General features: G+C 63.1%; 1 protein-coding gene across 30 annotated transcripts in view; it reads left to right on the top strand.

Annotated features, from left to right (window-relative positions):
* Window positions 1-16,732, top strand: part of PLEC (plectin) — an 83,977-nt gene that overhangs the window by 24,279 nt on the left and 42,966 nt on the right. For 13 of the 30 annotated variants that reach the window (XM_085053864.1, XM_085053846.1, XM_085053845.1 and 10 more), the window contains 28 exons: window positions 426-487; window positions 1,037-1,051; window positions 1,457-1,546; window positions 1,863-1,898; window positions 3,051-3,128; window positions 3,221-3,313; window positions 3,502-3,668; window positions 4,317-4,432; window positions 4,525-4,631; window positions 4,713-4,832; window positions 5,459-5,554; window positions 5,961-6,088; window positions 6,706-6,799; window positions 6,890-7,044; window positions 7,628-7,940; window positions 8,587-8,664; window positions 9,009-9,170; window positions 10,671-10,775; window positions 11,688-11,783; window positions 11,864-11,989; window positions 12,572-12,724; window positions 13,347-13,501; window positions 13,572-13,698; window positions 13,797-13,980; window positions 14,590-14,747; window positions 15,157-15,335; window positions 15,613-15,751; window positions 15,831-16,187. In XM_085053864.1, coding sequence (XP_084909990.1) covers window positions 426-487; window positions 1,037-1,051; window positions 1,457-1,546; window positions 1,863-1,898; window positions 3,051-3,128; window positions 3,221-3,313; window positions 3,502-3,668; window positions 4,317-4,432; window positions 4,525-4,631; window positions 4,713-4,832; window positions 5,459-5,554; window positions 5,961-6,088; window positions 6,706-6,799; window positions 6,890-7,044; window positions 7,628-7,940; window positions 8,587-8,664; window positions 9,009-9,170; window positions 10,671-10,775; window positions 11,688-11,783; window positions 11,864-11,989; window positions 12,572-12,724; window positions 13,347-13,501; window positions 13,572-13,698; window positions 13,797-13,980; window positions 14,590-14,747; window positions 15,157-15,335; window positions 15,613-15,751; window positions 15,831-16,187 — 3,689 coding nt within the window. The remainder of the gene's footprint in view (window positions 1-425; window positions 488-1,036; window positions 1,052-1,456; window positions 1,547-1,862; window positions 1,899-3,050; window positions 3,129-3,220; window positions 3,314-3,501; window positions 3,669-4,316; window positions 4,433-4,524; window positions 4,632-4,712; window positions 4,833-5,458; window positions 5,555-5,960; window positions 6,089-6,705; window positions 6,800-6,889; window positions 7,045-7,627; window positions 7,941-8,586; window positions 8,665-9,008; window positions 9,171-10,670; window positions 10,776-11,687; window positions 11,784-11,863; window positions 11,990-12,571; window positions 12,725-13,346; window positions 13,502-13,571; window positions 13,699-13,796; window positions 13,981-14,589; window positions 14,748-15,156; window positions 15,336-15,612; window positions 15,752-15,830; window positions 16,188-16,732) is intronic. The other 17 variants (XM_085053843.1, XM_085053855.1, XM_085053860.1 and 14 more) reach the window with 3 other exon arrangements.

The following is a 16,732-nucleotide window of genomic DNA, read 5'->3' as shown; positions in this document are numbered from 1 at the left end:
ATGCTGGGGCTCCTTGCCGTGGTGCCAGGGGGCTCAGGGTTGGGTGGGCACCTCCTGCTCCGAGCAGCCACAGAATATTCTGACTTGAAAGGGATTCCACAAGGATCACCAATTCCAGCTGCTAATTTGTCCACACCAGGGTTGAACCTGCAACCTTGGCGTTATTAGCACCACGCTCTGGCCAACTGATTTAATCTCAGTGCGCTGAGGTGCTGGTGGGTGCTGGCATGGTGTTGGCACGCTGGGGCCGATCCCCGTTAGCAGTTTCCTTTCCCCACACCCCGTGACTCACCGTGGTTCCCCAGAGCAGTTGGCTCATCGTTTCCTGCGCCAGCCATGCCCTGCGGTGCCACCGGCGGGGACTGGTTTTTGCCATGCCGTGACCCTGCTGCCACCGGCTCACCTGTCCCTCTCCTCTCTTGCAGATGAGCGAGATCGTGTCCAGAAGAAAACCTTCACCAAATGGGTCAACAAGCACCTTATCAAGGTATGGGCACTGCCAGGCCAGCGGGCACCGCTGTCCCAGCAGTCCCTGGCCCCAGGCCCCGAAGCACCCTGAGCCACAGCCTGACAGTGTGCTGAGACAGCCAAGGATGCGGCAGTGGAAGGTCCCTGGTGCCAGTGCTGGTGCTCCTGTGCCACACCTGTGGCACACAGGTTGAGGTTGAGGCCTCTCAGGTGCCTCCATGGTGGCAGTCTGCCCTTGCAGGCGGGATTTTCCCCCTTGCTGCCCTCCCATGTATGCCAGGCAGGAGCAGTGCCCCTGGGACACAGGGACGTGTCCTGTGCTTTGACACCCTCAGTCCCATCCCACTCCTGCCAGTCCCCATTCCCTGCCAGCGTGCCATCGCCCGTTGTCACAGGCAGAGCCCCACCTTGGCACCTGGTACACACAGGGACATCCCCCAGCCCCCACACCAACGTGTTTCCACGTGTCCCTGACCCCGCAGTGCCACCGTGGTGCCACCACGCTCTGCCCATCCTGGGTCCCCTCTCTGCTCTCTCCTAACTGCTCTCTTCTCTCTGCCCCGCGCAGCACTGGCGAGCAGAGGTAGGTCCTTCCTCTCTCTCTCTCTCTGTCCCACCACGCTCTTCCTCTTTGCACACCCTCCTTTCCCCGCATTGGGAATGGACCCCTGGGGCTGCCACTGTGGTGGGCAGTGGGTTTGACCCCTTAATGGTGGGCGGTGGGTCCGACCCAGCATGGTGGGCACTGGGTGGGCATCACGCATGCCAGAATGATGCCAGAGTGATGCTGGATCCATCCTGGCACGGGGGGAGCTGCTGTGTGTGTTTGGGGGGGACGTGGCACTGGGGACACGAGCTGCACTCGGGGCTGTGTGTGAGCACCCGCTGCTCTGGGGGGTCACCGGGTGCCCACCTCGGTGCTGGCTGGCAAGGGTGGGGGATGCCCAGCTGCCCCTGGCGCCCCCCGACACTGTCACTGTCCCTACAGGCGCAGCGCCATGTCAACGACCTATACGAGGACCTGCGGGACGGGCACAACCTCATCTCGCTGCTGGAGGTGCTGTCGGGTGACACGCTGGTAGGTGCCACGCCACCCTGCCCCGCACTGTCCCCAACTCCGCGCCGTGTGCCGGCACCCCTCCTCCGGCCGTCCTCATCCTCCTCCTCACCCTCGCTGCCTGCCTCTGTTCCCTCTCTTCCCGCTTGGCCGTCGGTCTGTCCCGGTGACCCCCGAGTGCCCGCGCCCCCCGCCCCCGCCTCTAACCTCTCTTTGCTTTGGTGCCCTCTCTGCTTCCCGGCGCCGGCCCCCGGCCCCCGGCCCACCGCCGCCTTTGCCTCCTCCTTCTCCTTCCTCTCTCTGCTCCTCTCCGCTCGGCTCGGCTCGGCCGGGGCAGCCCCGGGAGCGCGACGTCCTCCGGACCTTGCGGTTGGTGAGTGGTTCTGCCGTCAGCTCTAGGCATGGCCCCGCATGGCGACCGGCGCGGCGACAGTGGCACGGAGCGGTGCCGAGCATGTCCCAGGACTCTGCATGTCGTGTGCCATGTCCCAGTGGTCCGGCCGCGTGCCATGCCTGCCCCAGTACCATCCCGGTGCTCTGGCTGCATGCTGTGCCTGTCCTGGTGCCCCCTGATGCCGCGGGGGTTGGGTTTCCCTGGGCCAGACCTCAGTGGCAGCAGCAAGAGAGGTCATCTTCTACAAGCAGCATCACTGGGAGCGACCCCACCATGCTGGGCGTTGTCAGGCTGGAGCTGGACTGTGGCTCCTGGCACCATCAGGACATGCTGCTGACTCTGCAGTGTGGCTGGGAAGGGGGGTGGCACGGTGGCACCAACTGCCCGGCTCTCACACAAGGGCTGGTCCTGGCCCTGAGTGGCTGCGGGTCCCTGGTGGCCCTCTTTTGTGGGATAGGAGGGACTCTGGTCCACTGCTGAGTGGCACCAGGGGGTTCATGGTCTCTCCAGCTCTCCCAGCAGCCAAAGCTGGGCTCAGCTGGTGCAATGTCGGCATTGCCATGGGGCAGAACGTGTCGGGGGCCTGTCTGGGCAGGACTTAGGGGACCCCAAATGGGACCCACAAGTCTGGGGGGGCTCACCCAGCTTGGCAGTTCCTCGTCCTGCTGAAGGGACAGCTGGGGAGCTGATGGTGAGGGACGATGATGGCCGGAGATGCAGTGCTGCCAGGACCATGGTTGATTGTCACTGAGGCCAGCACCGGTCCTGCCTGGGCAGTGGCTGCTGTGCCAACATTTCAGGCACTCGGCTTCCGTCGGGATGGTCCCGGCGCCGCCGGGTGCGGCGTCGGAACAGCCTGTGCCGGTGATTCGCGGGGGGAGCATGGGGAGCGTCCCCACCCCTGCGGGGGCAAAGTGCGAGGGCGGGTGCCATCGGCATGTGCGGCGCTGGGAGGGGCCAGATGGTGGGGAGGGGTTGGGGTGACAGGACAGCGTGGTGCCATCGTGGCAGGGCCATGACCGTGAGGGGGACCGGAGGGGTGACATTGCGTCACAGCCATGGGGCTGCGGTCGCCGGACAGAGCAAGGCTGTGTCCAGTGTGGCCACACTCACTGCCCCTCTCTCTCCCAGCCCCGGGAAAAGGGTAGGATGCGCTTCCATAAGCTGCAGAATGTCCAGATTGCCCTCAACTACCTGAAGCATCGGCAGGTGAGAATGGGGTGGGATCCCCGGCGTGTCCATAACCCCCGGGGCTGTGTCACACTCCCCCATCCCTGATCCGTGTGTGTCCCGTGCTGCAGGTGAAGCTGGTGAACATCCGGAACGATGACATCGCCGACGGCAACCCCAAGCTGACGCTGGGGCTCATCTGGACCATCATCCTCCATTTCCAGGTGAGCTCTGCAGGATGGGGATGGGGAGAATGGTGCTGAGGGGTCAGGATTCTGGGGTGCTGGGGGTCTCCTCGGGCCGGTCTGGTCCCCAGTGGGGCAGGAGCGGTGTCACTGCCGGCTGCCATGTAGAGAGTGTCCCTGTGCCGGTGCATGTGCCAGTTCCCAGAGTGACAGCTGTGTCCTGGCAGATCTCAGACATCCAGGTGACGGGGCAGTCGGAGGACATGACAGCCAAGGAGAAGCTGCTGCTGTGGTCACAGCGGATGGTGGAGGATTACCAGGGCCTCCGCTGTGACAACTTCACCACCAGCTGGCGGGACGGGCGCCTCTTCAATGCCATCATCCACCGGCACAGGTGGGTGCCACGGGGGTGCCCTGTGAGCCACGGGCAGGCGTGTGCTCGCCGGGGCTGCCGTGCCGATGCCGCTCGGGGCGATGCGAGCGCGTGCTCCTGACGAGTCCCAGCCCATCGGCCTGTGCCGGCAGCACCGTGCCCACCGTGGCGTGCTGGGGCGCTGGCAGGCAGGTCCCCGCCGGTCCTGCCGGGACTGCTGCGTGCTTTTGGGGAGAGAAAATATGTGCAGGGCTTTGCCAGGTGGGGGGAGTCACGTGCAGTGTGCCACGTCGCAGCCGTGCCGTGCTCTGCACTGCCATACTGAGCTTGGCCCAACCAGGGAGCACCAAGGAGGTGCAAAGCTGTCAGCCCCGCAGGGGTGTCAGACCCATGCAGGGTTGGGGTGCCCAAGTTATAGGGCATGGGGGCGCTGACTGTGCCAGGATTCCCACTGGGGACTGTGGGTGTCCCCAGCTCCTTGTGTCCTTATGCTGGCTGTGAGGGTCACCCCGGCCACTGGTGGCCCTGGTGTGGGTATGTGGGGTGGCCAGGCAGGAGTACAGGCAGAGGAAGCAGCCCTGGCAGCCACAGGAAGGGGGGGACCTGCCCTCTTCTGGGTTTTGGGGGTCCCCAGAGCCCCGCTGATACCTGCTGACCCCCCACTCACAGGCCAATGCTGATCGACATGGGCCGAGTGTACCGCCAGAGCAACCTGGAGAACCTGGACCAGGCGTTCACCATCGCTGAGCGGGATCTGGGGGTGACGCGGCTGCTGGACCCCGAAGGTACGGCCTGGGGTTAACCGGGGGGTTCCATTGCAGAGCCCCATCCCTCCCCACCACCGGGTGTCCCCACCTAACCCCCTCCCTCCCCACAGATGTGGATGTGGCACAGCCAGATGAGAAATCTATCATCACCTACGTATCCTCACTGTACGATGCCATGCCGCGCGTGCCCGAGGTGCAGGACGGCGTCAAGGCCAACGTGAGTTGGGGGTCCAGGGGGTCACCGCTGCTGCCACCCCCTGAGAGTCACTCCCAGCCCCACACGTGTCCCCCTCCCCAGGAGCTGCAGCTGCGCTGGCAGGAATACTACGAGGTTGTGACAGGACTGCTGCAGTGGAGCCGGCAGCACTCGGCGCTCTTTGAGGAGCGTCGCCTCCCTGCCAGCTACGAGGAGATCGAGGTGAGGCCAACGGCACAGAGGTGGGGATGAGGACAGGAACGGTGCTACTGGCCTGGCACAGGGGTGGGGATGGACACAGGAATAGGGATGGTGCTGCCATCCTGGCACGGCCATGGGGATGGACACAAGGACAGGGGCGGTGCTGCCAGAGGGATGACCAACCCTGGAGCCACTGGTAGCTGGGCCAGTGTGTGGCAGAGTCCCAGCTGGCCGGTGGCCCCACCGTGGGTGGCTCATGCCCGGTTAGGGGTCCCAGCCGGCCAGCAGCCCCACCATGGATGGCTCATATCCAGTGTGGCAGCACACGGCCAGCTGTGCCATGCCGCCAGTCACCAGGAGACCTGGGTGTGCCTGTAGCACTGAAACCCCGCTGGTGCCAATGTGGGGGTCTGCAGGGTTTGGGGACTCCGAGCCGTAACACAGCCGGGTGTCCCATGAGGGGTGACTGCTCTGACTCACCCTCCCTGGCTCTGCCGTGAGTCACCGCTGGCAAAGCCCTGCACGGCCACTTCCTTCCCGCCGGCTCTGCACACACGGAAAATTGAAGAGGGGGGCAAAAGGGCGGATGCTTGGGGAGGGGGCAGCAGCTGCTGGGGGTCCCCCGCTCAGCTGCACCCTCCCGGCAGATCCTGTGGCGCCAGTTTCTCAAGTTCAAGGAGACGGAACTGCCGGCTCGGGAGGCCGACAAGAACCGCTCCAAAGCCATCTTCCAGGCGCTGGAGGTACCAAGCCAAGGGCTGGGCGGGGCTTGGAGGTGGAGTCCTGTGGGGTGAGGGTGTTTGGGATCCCAAGGGGTGGGGGATCTGAGGGGGAAACCCTGGGGTGGAAATCCTGGCCGTTCTGGGTAGCCAGGGGTCTCGAGAAGCTGGGGTTGTGTACCAAGGGAATGATAGTCCTGTGGGGCTGGGGGTCTCGGGGGGCTCTGGGTGGTTCCCAAGAGGATGAATGTCCCGGGGGCTGTGGGTCCCAGGGTGTCAAGAGTTTTGGGGGTTGTGGTGTGGGTCCGAAGGGGATGGTGGTCCCAGGATGCTGGGGGTTCCAGGATGCTGAGGGTCCCAGGGTGCTGGGGGTCCCGCGGCTGTCCCCGGCACACCCCTCCGGGCAGTGTGTGACATTTGGGCTGCACAGGGCGCGGTGCAGTCGGGCCAGCTGAAGGTGCCCCCCGGGTACCACCCGCTGGACGTGGAGAAGGAGTGGGGGCGACTGCACGTGGCTGTGCTGGAGCGGGAGAAGCTGCTGCGGGCAGAGTTCGAGAGGCGAGTAGGGGGGGCCGGGAGGCCGGGCAGGGCCGAGCTGGCACCCACACCCCTTTCCCGCTGCCAAACCGCGGGGCCGGGCCGGGGTGGGGTGTCCCGGCCCCCCCGAGGGGGAACCACAGGGCTGTGAGTCACCGATCCTGCTGAGAAGCTGCTGCGGCCGCCGGCCTCGAGCGCTGCACGGCACGGAACGGCACGGCTGGAGGGATGGGGGCAGGATCGGGGACAGCGGGGATGGGGGGTGGGATGGGGTGGGGATAGGAAGTGGGATGGGGACCGGGATGGGCGTTTGGAGGGGGGTGGGAGGGATTGGGAATGGGATGAGGGGCAGGATGGGGAGTGAAATGGGATTGAGATTGAGATTGAGATTGAGATTGAGATTGAGATTGAGATTGAGATTGAGATTGAGATTGAGATTGGAAGTGGGTTGAGGGGTGGGATGGGGATGGGAAGCAAAATGGAGATCGGGGGGGATTGGGAATGGGGTGGAGAATGGGACAGGTAACAGAATGCAGCACGGGACAGGACCAGCTGTGCACGGCTGGGACAGGTGCCCCCTGGGCAGGACCTGATCCATGCTGATCATGTCCCTCTATGTCCCCTCCGTGTCCCCGCAGGCTCGAGCGGCTGCAGCGTGTGGTCACCAAGCTGCAGATGGAATCAGGGCTCTGTGAGGAGCAGTTGAACCAGGCAGATGCTCTGCTGCAGACGGTGAGCATTGGGGGGCCTGGTGGGACCCCCACTGGGACCCCAACACCAGCTGTGCCCCTGGCCATGACCCTACGGTCTCTCCTCCCGCAGGACGTGCGGCTGCTGGCGGCAGGGAAAGCTCCGCAGAAGGCGGCAGAGGTGGAGCGGGACCTGGATAAAGCAGATACCATGATCCGGGTGCTCTTCAACGACGTCCAGAGCCTCAAGGATGGGCGGCACCCCCAGGGCGAGCAGATGTACCGTCGGTATGGGAAATCTGGGGAGTCCCCACGGCTTGTCCCCCTGTGTCCCCAGAGCCATCCATACTCCCCGTGTCCCCCTTGTCCTTCCTGCCCCTCGTGCCCCCCAAAGCCCTCCCAAAGCCCTTCATGTCTCCTGTGTCCCCCATGTCCCCTGGTCCTCCATGCTGCCCGTGCCCCCCATGTCCCCCATGCTCCCTGCACCCCCAACCACCCCCATGTGCCCTGTGGCCCCCAAAGCCCTTCAAAGCCTCCTGTGACTGCCATGCCTTGTGTGTCCCCCATGTCCCCTGTACCCCTCAAAGCCCCCCAAACTCTCTCTGTCCCTTGCACACCCAAAAGCCCCCTGTGACTTCTGTGTCCCCTCTACCCCCTGGGACCCCTGTACACCCCAAAGCTGTTCATGCCCCCAAAGCCTCCCATGTCCCCAGACCCACCCAGTGACCCCTGTGTCCCCTAAAGCCCCCCATGCCCCCAAACTCCCCATGTTGGCTTACCCCCTTGCAATCCCAAAGCTCCTCATGATCCCAAAATCCCCCATGCCTCCTGTGCCCCCCACTGACACTTCCCCTCTCCCCCCTCCCCACAGCGTGTACCGCCTGCACGAGCGCCTGGTGTCCATCCGCACCGAGTACAACCTGCGCCTCAAGTCGGGGGCGCCGGTGACAGCGGTGACAGCCGTGTCCGTGACATCGGGCCAGCGGCGGCCGGAGCCGGACGAGGCCCCGCTGAGGTACCTGCAGGAGCTGCTGGCCTGGGTGGAGGAGAACCAGCGGCGAGTGGCCACGGCCGAGTGGGGAGCGGACCTGCCCACCGTGGAGACCCACCTGGGTGCCCACCGCGGGCTGCACAGCGCCATCGAGGAGTTCCGTGCCAAGGTGGAGCGGGCACGGGCTGATGAGGTGAGACCCCTGGGTGCTGGGGACCCCTTGGTCCTGGGGGTGGTGAGGTGAGACTTCTCTGTGCTGGGGACCCCTTGGTCCTGGGGGTGACGAGGTGAGACCCGTGGGTGCTGGGAACCTCTTGGTCCTGGGGGTGATGAGGTGAGACCCTGCAGGGTGCTGGGGATCCCCTGGGGGTCCTCTGGGGCTGTTCCCACTCTGCTCCCAGGGGACCCCCTGGTGCTGTCCTCTCCCCTGCTCCTGAGCGTTTCTCATGGGGCTGCCTTCACTCTGTGCCTCGGGGTCCCTGAAACACCATGGCCACCCCTCTTTCTGCTCCAGGGGGTCCCCAAGGCTCACTCACCTCTGCTCCTGGGGGTCCTTGAGGTGCCAGGGCTGTGCCCAGGCTGGTGGGGGTGGGGGATTTGGGGCGAGAAGCCCATCCCAGCCCCTAAAGACCTCTGTCCCCAGCTGTGTCCTTGCTCTGGAGCCCCCCGGTGTCCCTGGGAGGTTGGGGGGCACTGTGCCCCGAGAGTCCTGGTCTGGCCCCTCCACTGCTCTCCCCACACAAGTCACCACTGTCCCTCCGCTTGAGGAGGGCAGGGGGCAGCTGGGGTGCTGCTGTCCCCGGGGGGAGCCCTGGGACTGATGGTGCGTCTCCCCCCAGACCCAATTGTCCCCCGGACCCCGCGGAGCATACCGGGAGTGCCTGGGCAAGCTGGAGCTGCAATACGCCAAGCTGCTGGTGAGGGGCAATGTGGGGCAAACATGGGGGGATCTACTGGGGATGTGGGGCTTGGGGGGTCGTGGGGGAGAGACCTGATGGGGAGGGGGTGTAGGACGTGAGGGGGCACTGCTGGTGGGGTGTGAGATGGAGGAGACCTGGCGTGGGGGCTGTGACATGGGTGAGACCTGCTGGAGGACAGTGTGACAGGAGGCGGGACAATGGTGGTCGGGGGGTCATGCCAGGGGGGTGTGGGGAGGAGGATGAGGGGGACAGAGGGTGTGAGGGGACAGCCCTGTGGGGTTGAGGGTATGATGGCCGTGAAGGACAAGGACACAGCTGCAAACCCGTTTGTCCCTCCCCAGAACTCCTCCAAGTCGCGGCTGCGGCACCTGGAGAGTCTCCATGGCTTTGTCAGCGCCGCCACCAAAGAGCTGCTGTGGCTGAGCGAGCGCGAGGAGGAGGAGGTGGCCTTCGACTGGAGCCACAACAACCCCGCCATGGCTGCCAAGAAGGAGAGTTACTCGGTATGGGCATGGCGGGTGACATATGGGCATGGGCATGGACACAGGGATGGGCATGGGCATGGGCATTGGTATGGACATGGACACAGGGATGGGCATGGATATGATATGGACATGCATGTGGGCAGACACACGTGGAGAACACCTGTGGGCACATACACACACACACGTGTGCCATCCCTGCACAGATGTGGACACTGACACACACACGTGCCATGCTTGCACAGACACACGTGTGCCATGCTCAGACACAGACACAGACACAGATACACACATGCATGCCATCCCCAGACATATACACACATGTGCCATCCCGGCACAAACACACGTGTGCCATCCCCAGACACAGATACACACAGACACACATGTTCCATCCCTGCACAGAAACACACGTGTGCCGTCCCTAGACACAGACATACACACAGACACATGTGTGCTATCCCCAAACACAGATGCACATGTGTGCCATCCCTGCACAGACACGTACACATGTGCCATTCCTGCAGACATGGACACAGACACATGTGTGCCATCCCTGCACATACACACACGTGTGACATCCCTGCACAGACATGGACACAGACACACTCACGTATGCCATCCCTACACACACACACATGCATGTGTGCCATCCCCAGACACAGACACACACATGTGTGCCATCCCTACACAGACACACGTGTGCCGTCCCCAGACATGGACACAGACACACACACATGTGCCATCCCTACGCAGACACACACATGTCCCATCCCCAGACATGGACACAGACACACACGTGTGTGCCATTCCTGCACACACATGGATGCAGATGCACACACACATGTTCCATACCTGCACAGACACAACACGTGTGCCATCCCCATACATGGACACAGACGGACATGTGTGCTGTCCCTGCACAGACATGGACACAGACACACACACACGTGTGCCATCCCCAGACACAGACACATACACATGTGCCATCCCTGCATGGACACACACGTGTGCCATCCCCTCACAGACACAGACACACACGTGTGCCATCCCCAGACACACGCATGTGTGCCATCCCTACACAGACACGTGTGCCATCCCCAGATGTGGACACAGACACATACGTGTGTGCCATTCCTGCACAGACACACGTGTGCCATCCCTAGACACACACACACACGTGTGCCATCCTTGCACAGACACATACGTGTGCCATCCCTGCACAGACACACACATGTGCCATCCCTGCACAGACACACATGTGTGCCATCCCCAGACATAGACACACGCACACACACGTGTGCCGTCCCCAGGCACAGACACAGATACACACACGTGTGTCCTCCCTGCACAGATATGGACACAGACACACACATGTGTGCCATCCCTTCACAGACACAGACACACACGTGTGCCATCCCTTCACAGACACAGACACACACACGTGTGCCATCCCTACACAGACACAGACACACACACACATATGCCTGTTGCACACGTGTGTGAGCCCTGCCCCTGCCCCAGGCGCTGATGCGGGAGCTGGAGCTGCGGGAGCGGCGCATCCAGGAACTTCGGACCTCGGGGGAGCAGCTGCTGCGTGAGGAGCACCCCGGGGCGCAGACACTGGAGGTGGGGAGCATGGGGGAACAATGGGGAGGGGAGATTTGGGGGGGCTGCTGGGTGAGGAACATCCCGGGGGGTGGGAGGTGGGCACGGGGCTGTGGGGAGGGTGAGGGTGGGGGGCATGGGGGGCTTTTGGGGAGTGGCTGTTCTGTGAGGAGCAACCTGGGGCACAGATGCTGGGGGTCCATGTGGGGCTGGGGGGCTGCAGGGACTGGGGGATCTGGAGGGAGCCTGGGGGTCTCAGTGGTCTTGGGGGTCCTGAAGGGGCTGGGAGAATCTGGGGGCACCTCGGGGCCCAGGTGGGTTGGGGAGGGAGTTCAGGAGGGTCTGGGCACTGGGGGTCAGCAGTGTGGGGTGCAGTGGGCACTATTGGGGGTCACTGGTGTGGGGTGAAGAAGGCACTGGGGGTCAGCGGTGTGGGGTGCAGTGGGCACTGGGGGTTACTGGTATGAAGTGGGCACTGGCGGTCACCGGTGTGGGGTGCCGTGGGCACTGGGGGTCAGCAGTTTGGGGTGCAGTGGTCACTACTGGGGGTCACTGGTGTGGAGTGCAATGGGCACTGGGGGATCACTGGTATTAAGTGGGCACTGGGGGTCTCTGGTGTGGAGTGCAGTGGTCACTGGTGGTCAGCAGTGTGGGGTGCAGTGGGCACTAAGGGTCACCGGTGTGAAGTGGGCACTGGGGGTCATTGATGGGGAATGAAGTGGGCACTAGAGGTCACGGGTGGGGAATGAAGTGTGCACTGGGGGTCACTGGTGTGGGGTGTAGTGGGCACTACTGGGGGTCACTGGTGTGGGTGCTTGTACAGGTACAGACGTGGGTGCAGGTACAGGTGGGGTGCAGGTACGGGTGAGGTGCCACCTGTACCGGTTCAGGTGCCATCAGTGCCATCCCTGCTGTCCCCCCCGTTCCCCCCAGGCGTTCCTGGCAGCACTGCAGACCCAGTGGAGCTGGATGCTCCAGCTCTGCTGCTGCATCGAGACCCACCTGAAGGAGAACACCAACTATTTCCAGGTATGGGAAGTGCCAGGGAAGGGCTGGGAGGTGGGAGGGAGGGAGGGAATGACCCCACTGCTGACCCCCGGCCCCCCCAGTTCTTCTCCGAGGTGCGGGAGGCTGAGGAGCTGCTGCGGAAGACGGAGGAGGCGATGCGGCGCAAGTTCAGCTGCGACCGCGGCACCACGGCCACGCGCCTCGAGGATCTGCTGCAGGACCTTGCAGTGAGTGCAACCTCAAGACCCCCAGGGAGACCCCCAGACCCTGGGGAGACCCCCACAGTGACCCCCAGACCCCAGGGGGTTTTCCCCAGGGTGACCGAAGATCACCAGGGTGACCCTGCTGCATGACCTTGCAGCGAGGGCAAATGGGAGGGAACTGCCCAAGTGGACCCACCAAGATCCTCAGGGTGACACCTCAAGGGTGACCCCAACCCCAAGGTGACCCCACCTGCAGAGTGACCTCTGGTCCTATGGCAACTCTGAGGCAACGCCCCCTGCAGCCCCCAGGATGACACCCAAAATGAGAGTCCCACAGCAGTCCCTGAGGTGTTGGGGTGCCACCCCCACTGCAGCCCCTGGGGTGACCCCAACATGTCCACTGCTGTAACAGACCGGGCTGACCCCCCTGCCTCACATTTCTGACCCCTCCCCAAACTCCTGGAACCCCCCTCAAAATCCCAAGAGCTCCAAAACCTTGATATTTCTGAGCTCCCTCAAAACACCTGGAATCTCCCTAAAATCCTGATGCCCCTCAACACCGTGGGACACCCCAAATCCTGAGGTGCCCCAAACCTGCCCCCACAGGAGCAGAAGGAGCAGCTGGCGGAGTTGGGGGCGCAGCTGGGGGGTCTCTCCCGCCGTGCCAGGACCATCGTGCAGCTGAAACCACGCAGCCCCTCAACCCCCCTGCAGGGTCGCCCCCCTATCCAGGCCGTCTGCGACTACAAGCAAATGGAGGTGTGGGGGGAAGCGAGGGTTGGATTGGGGTTGGTGTGGGGCGGGCATGAGGGGATATGGGGCAATGTGGGGACACGTGGTGGGTCCAGCACCTCAGTCTGATGCTGCCCCAGTCCCCTGGGGGGACACGGGGGGGACACAAGGGGCTCCCTACCCCATCAGCCTCATAGGGGGATATGGGGGAATATGGGGGGGGACACAGGGGGGACACAAGGGACTCCCCACCCAGTATGAGACCACACCAGCCCCATAGGGGAATATGGGGGGACATTGGGGAATATGGGGGGGGCACAGGGACCCCCGCCCCTGTTATGAATGAGACAGAGGGTTGACAGATTTTTGCTGATGGCCTAGGCCTGTGACAACTGGCAGTTGTCACCAGCACCCCCTAAACGCAGTCTTGTTTGCAAGTCCTTTTAATGACGGCAGATTAGGTCTAATATAAAATGGATTACTGTTTATTAGACACAAGAGATAACAGAACAAGGAGCTAAACAACTTCTATACTACACAATATAGGAAAACTACGAATATCTAAACAAATTTTATATTGCCCAAAATGGGAAAACTACGAATAGCTAAAATGCAGTGTGCAAAAGTGCCCTGACCCCCTGCCCCACAGGTGACAGTGCACAAGAACGACACCTGCGCCCTGGTGAACCACGCGCAGCCGCAGCAGTGGCGGGTGGTGAGCGCCGGTGGCACCGAGGCTGTCGTCCCCTCCGTCTGCTTCCTCCTGCCACCTCCCAACAAGGAGGCTCTGGATGCTGTGCACAGGTGGGGACAGTGACCCTGCGCCCCTCTCTGGGCTCCCCAGTGTCCCTGCTCTGACACCATATCCCCACAGGCTGGAGACAACCCACCAGCAGCTGCTGGTTCTGTGGCAGCAACTCCACCAGGACCTGCGCAGCCTCCGCGCCTGGCAGTACCTGATCAGGGACATCCAGCAGATCCAGTCCTGGACACACATCACGGTGAGTCCCCTGGGGGTCCCGGTGTGGCACGGGGGTCCTGGTGTGGCAGAGAGGTCCCAGGGGTCCCAACATGGGCTGACATGGAGTTGTCTCCCCAGTTCCGCACGCTGCCGGCTGAGGAGGTGCGGCAGGTCCTGCGCAGCCTGGAGAATCACTACCAGGAGTTCCTGAGGGACAGCCAGGATGCCCAGAGCTTCCAGCCCGACGACCGGCTGCAGGTGGAGCGTGACTACAATGCCTGTACTCACAAATATGAGCTGCTGCTGCGTAGCCAGGAGAAAGGTGGGTGTCCCATGTCTGCCCTCTCTGAAAGGTGGGTGTCCCCGCAGTGTCCCCAGGGTGTTCCCAGGTGCTGAGCTGAAAGGAGGGATAGGAGGTGAATGCTGCACCGAGTGAATATCCAGGCTTGCAAACAACAAAAGTGCAAAGTCAGATTTTCCTTGCACATTTTTGCCCAGCACATATTTAAATGTCAACTGTCGGTGAAAGAAATCCATTCCTGGCCATTCCTAAAAGAATCAATGGTAGAGATCAATGTGTGAGGTTTCTGCCTGCCACAAAGGGCCTGGGACTTCCACACCTGGAGACCTCCTGGCCTTAGAGCTCTGAGAGGAGCTCCTTGGGAGAAACCAGCTCTTGGCCATGGGAGGAACTGGGAGCTGTCCATGCAAGACCCCGTGGTGTCCCTGGTGCTGAGCTGTCCCAGTATTCCCCCTCCCCACCTTGGCTCCTCGGGGTGTCCCCAGGGTGTTGACCCATCCCTGTGTCCCCTCTCCCTACTGTGGGTCTCCAGGGTGTCCCCAGGGTGCTGAGCCATCCTGCTGTCACTGCGGGTTCCTGTGGTGTCCCCGTGGTGTCCCAAGGCACTGAGCCATCCCCCTGTCCCCGCAGGAGAGCAGGACGAGTCCCTGTGCAAGAGCTACATCTCGCAGCTGAAGGACATCCGGCTGCAGCTGGAGAACTGTGAGAGCCGCACTGTGCACCGCCTGCGCCTGCCCCTCGAGGCTGACCCCTTGCGCGAGTGTGCCCAGCGCCAGGCTGAGCAGCAGGTGTGTGACATGCGTGTGACACACGTGTGACATGTGTGGTGCACGCAAATGGGGACCTCAACGCCTGGGGGAATGGTTTGGGTTGGAAAAGCCCTCAGAGCCCACTGAGTCCACCATGTCCCCCAGCACTGCCAAGGCCACCTCTGACCATGTCCCCAAGTGCCACATCCACAGGGCTGTTAAATCTCCCCAGGGATGGCACTCCACCCCTGCCCTGGGCAGGACAGCACTTTCCAGGAGGAATTTTCCCGATATTCCTCCTAAACCTTCCCTGTCCACCTGCACTGATGGGCTGCAGACCATTCCCCTGCTCCAATCCTCCTCGGGTCCAAGGGGGCTGGGGGAGCATTCAGTTGGAGGTTGGCCCTGACCTGCAGCCAGCAAGGACTGAGGGACTCCTTCCCTGCAGCAAACCCACCTGGAGCTGGAGGGCATCCAGAAGAACCTGGCCAAGGTCAGCGAGAAGACGGAGCAGGTGCTGGCACAGCCGGAGCAGGCGGGCTCAGCTCCCGTCCTGCGTTCCGAGCTGGAGGTCACCTTGCGGAAGATGGAGCAGGTGTACAGCCTCTCCAGCATCTACCTGGAGAAGTGAGTGAGCCCTGGCAACTTCTCTGGGGAAAGCCAGTCTTCCCTTCCCTTCCCGTTCCCCTTCCCCTTCCCTTCTCCCTTTGTTCCTCTTTTCCCTTTTATTTCTTTTTCCTGTTTCCTTGCCTTCTGGCTCTGTGGTGCTGCTCTGGCTGAGCTGTCCCACTCCCATCCTGATCCTGGCTAATCCATCCTGCTCCCATCCCATTCCCATCCCACTCCCAGCTGAGGCTGTCCCTCTCCCATCCCACTTCTGGCTGATTCCATCCTTCTGCCACAGGCTGAAGACCATCGGGCTGGTGATCCGGAGCACACAGGGGGCTGAAGAGCTGCTCCGCAAGTATGAGGAGCAGCTGAAGGACGTGCAGGCAGTGCCGGCTGATCTGGCTGAGCTGGAGGCCAGCAAGGCCGAGCTGAAGGTACGAGGGGGTGCAGAGGGGAGGCAGGGTGTGGTGGGGGACACCATGGCCAGTGCTGACCACTACCTGTCTGCCACAGCGGCTGCGGGCACAGGCCGAGGGGCACCAGCCCTTCTTCAGCACGCTGGAGACTGACCTCAACAAGGCCAAGGATGTCAACGAGCGGATGGTCCGTGGCCACAGCGAGCGGGACGTGGACCTGGAGCGGTACCGGGAGAGAGTGCAGCAGCTGCTGGAGCGCTGGCAGGCTGTGCTGGGCCAGGCTGACCTGCGCCAGCGCGAGCTGGACCAGCTGGGCCGCCAGCTGCGCTACTACCGGCAGAGCTGCGATGCGCTGCGCGAGTGGATCCATGACGCCCGGCAGCGCCAGGAGGCCATCCAGGCTGTGCCCATCACTGACAGCCAGACTGTGCGCGAGCAGCTGCTGCAGGAGAAGGTACTGCCAGCTGTGGGGTGAGGGGTGTTCCTGGCCATCCCCAGCAGGGCATGGAGTACTCCTGGTCATCCACAGCAGGACAAGAGGTGCTCCTGGCCATCCCCAGAGGGGCAAGGGGTGCTTCTGGCTATCCCCAGCAGGGCGAGGAGTTGTGCCCAGCCATCCCCAATGGGGCAAGGGGTGCTTCCAGCCATCCCCAATGGGGCAAGGGGTGCTCCTGGCTATCCCCAGCAGGGCAAGGGGTGCTTCCGGCCCTCCCCAGAGGGGCAAGGGGTGCTCCTGGCCATCCCCAGCAGGGCGAGGGGTTGTGCCCAGCCATCCCCAGTGGTGCAAGGAGTGCTCCTGGCTATCCCCAGAAGGACAAGGGGTGCTCCCAGCCATCCCCAATGGGGCAAGGGGTACTCCTGGCCATCCCCAGCAGGACAAGGGGTTGTTCCCTATCCATCCCCAGTGGTGCAAGGGTTGCTCCTGGCCATCCCCAGCAGAGCGCAGGGTGCCCCTGCCCATCTGTCTCTGTGGCAGAGTGAGGGGAGTGCCATCTCCAC

Source organism: Lichenostomus cassidix, chromosome 2, assembly GCF_008360975.1.
Source record: "Lichenostomus cassidix isolate B80296 chromosome 2, HeHo_3.0, whole genome shotgun sequence".
Classification (NCBI taxonomy): Eukaryota; Metazoa; Chordata; class Aves; order Passeriformes; family Meliphagidae; genus Lichenostomus; species Lichenostomus cassidix.
This window is presented reverse-complemented; position numbering and strand designations above follow the sequence as displayed.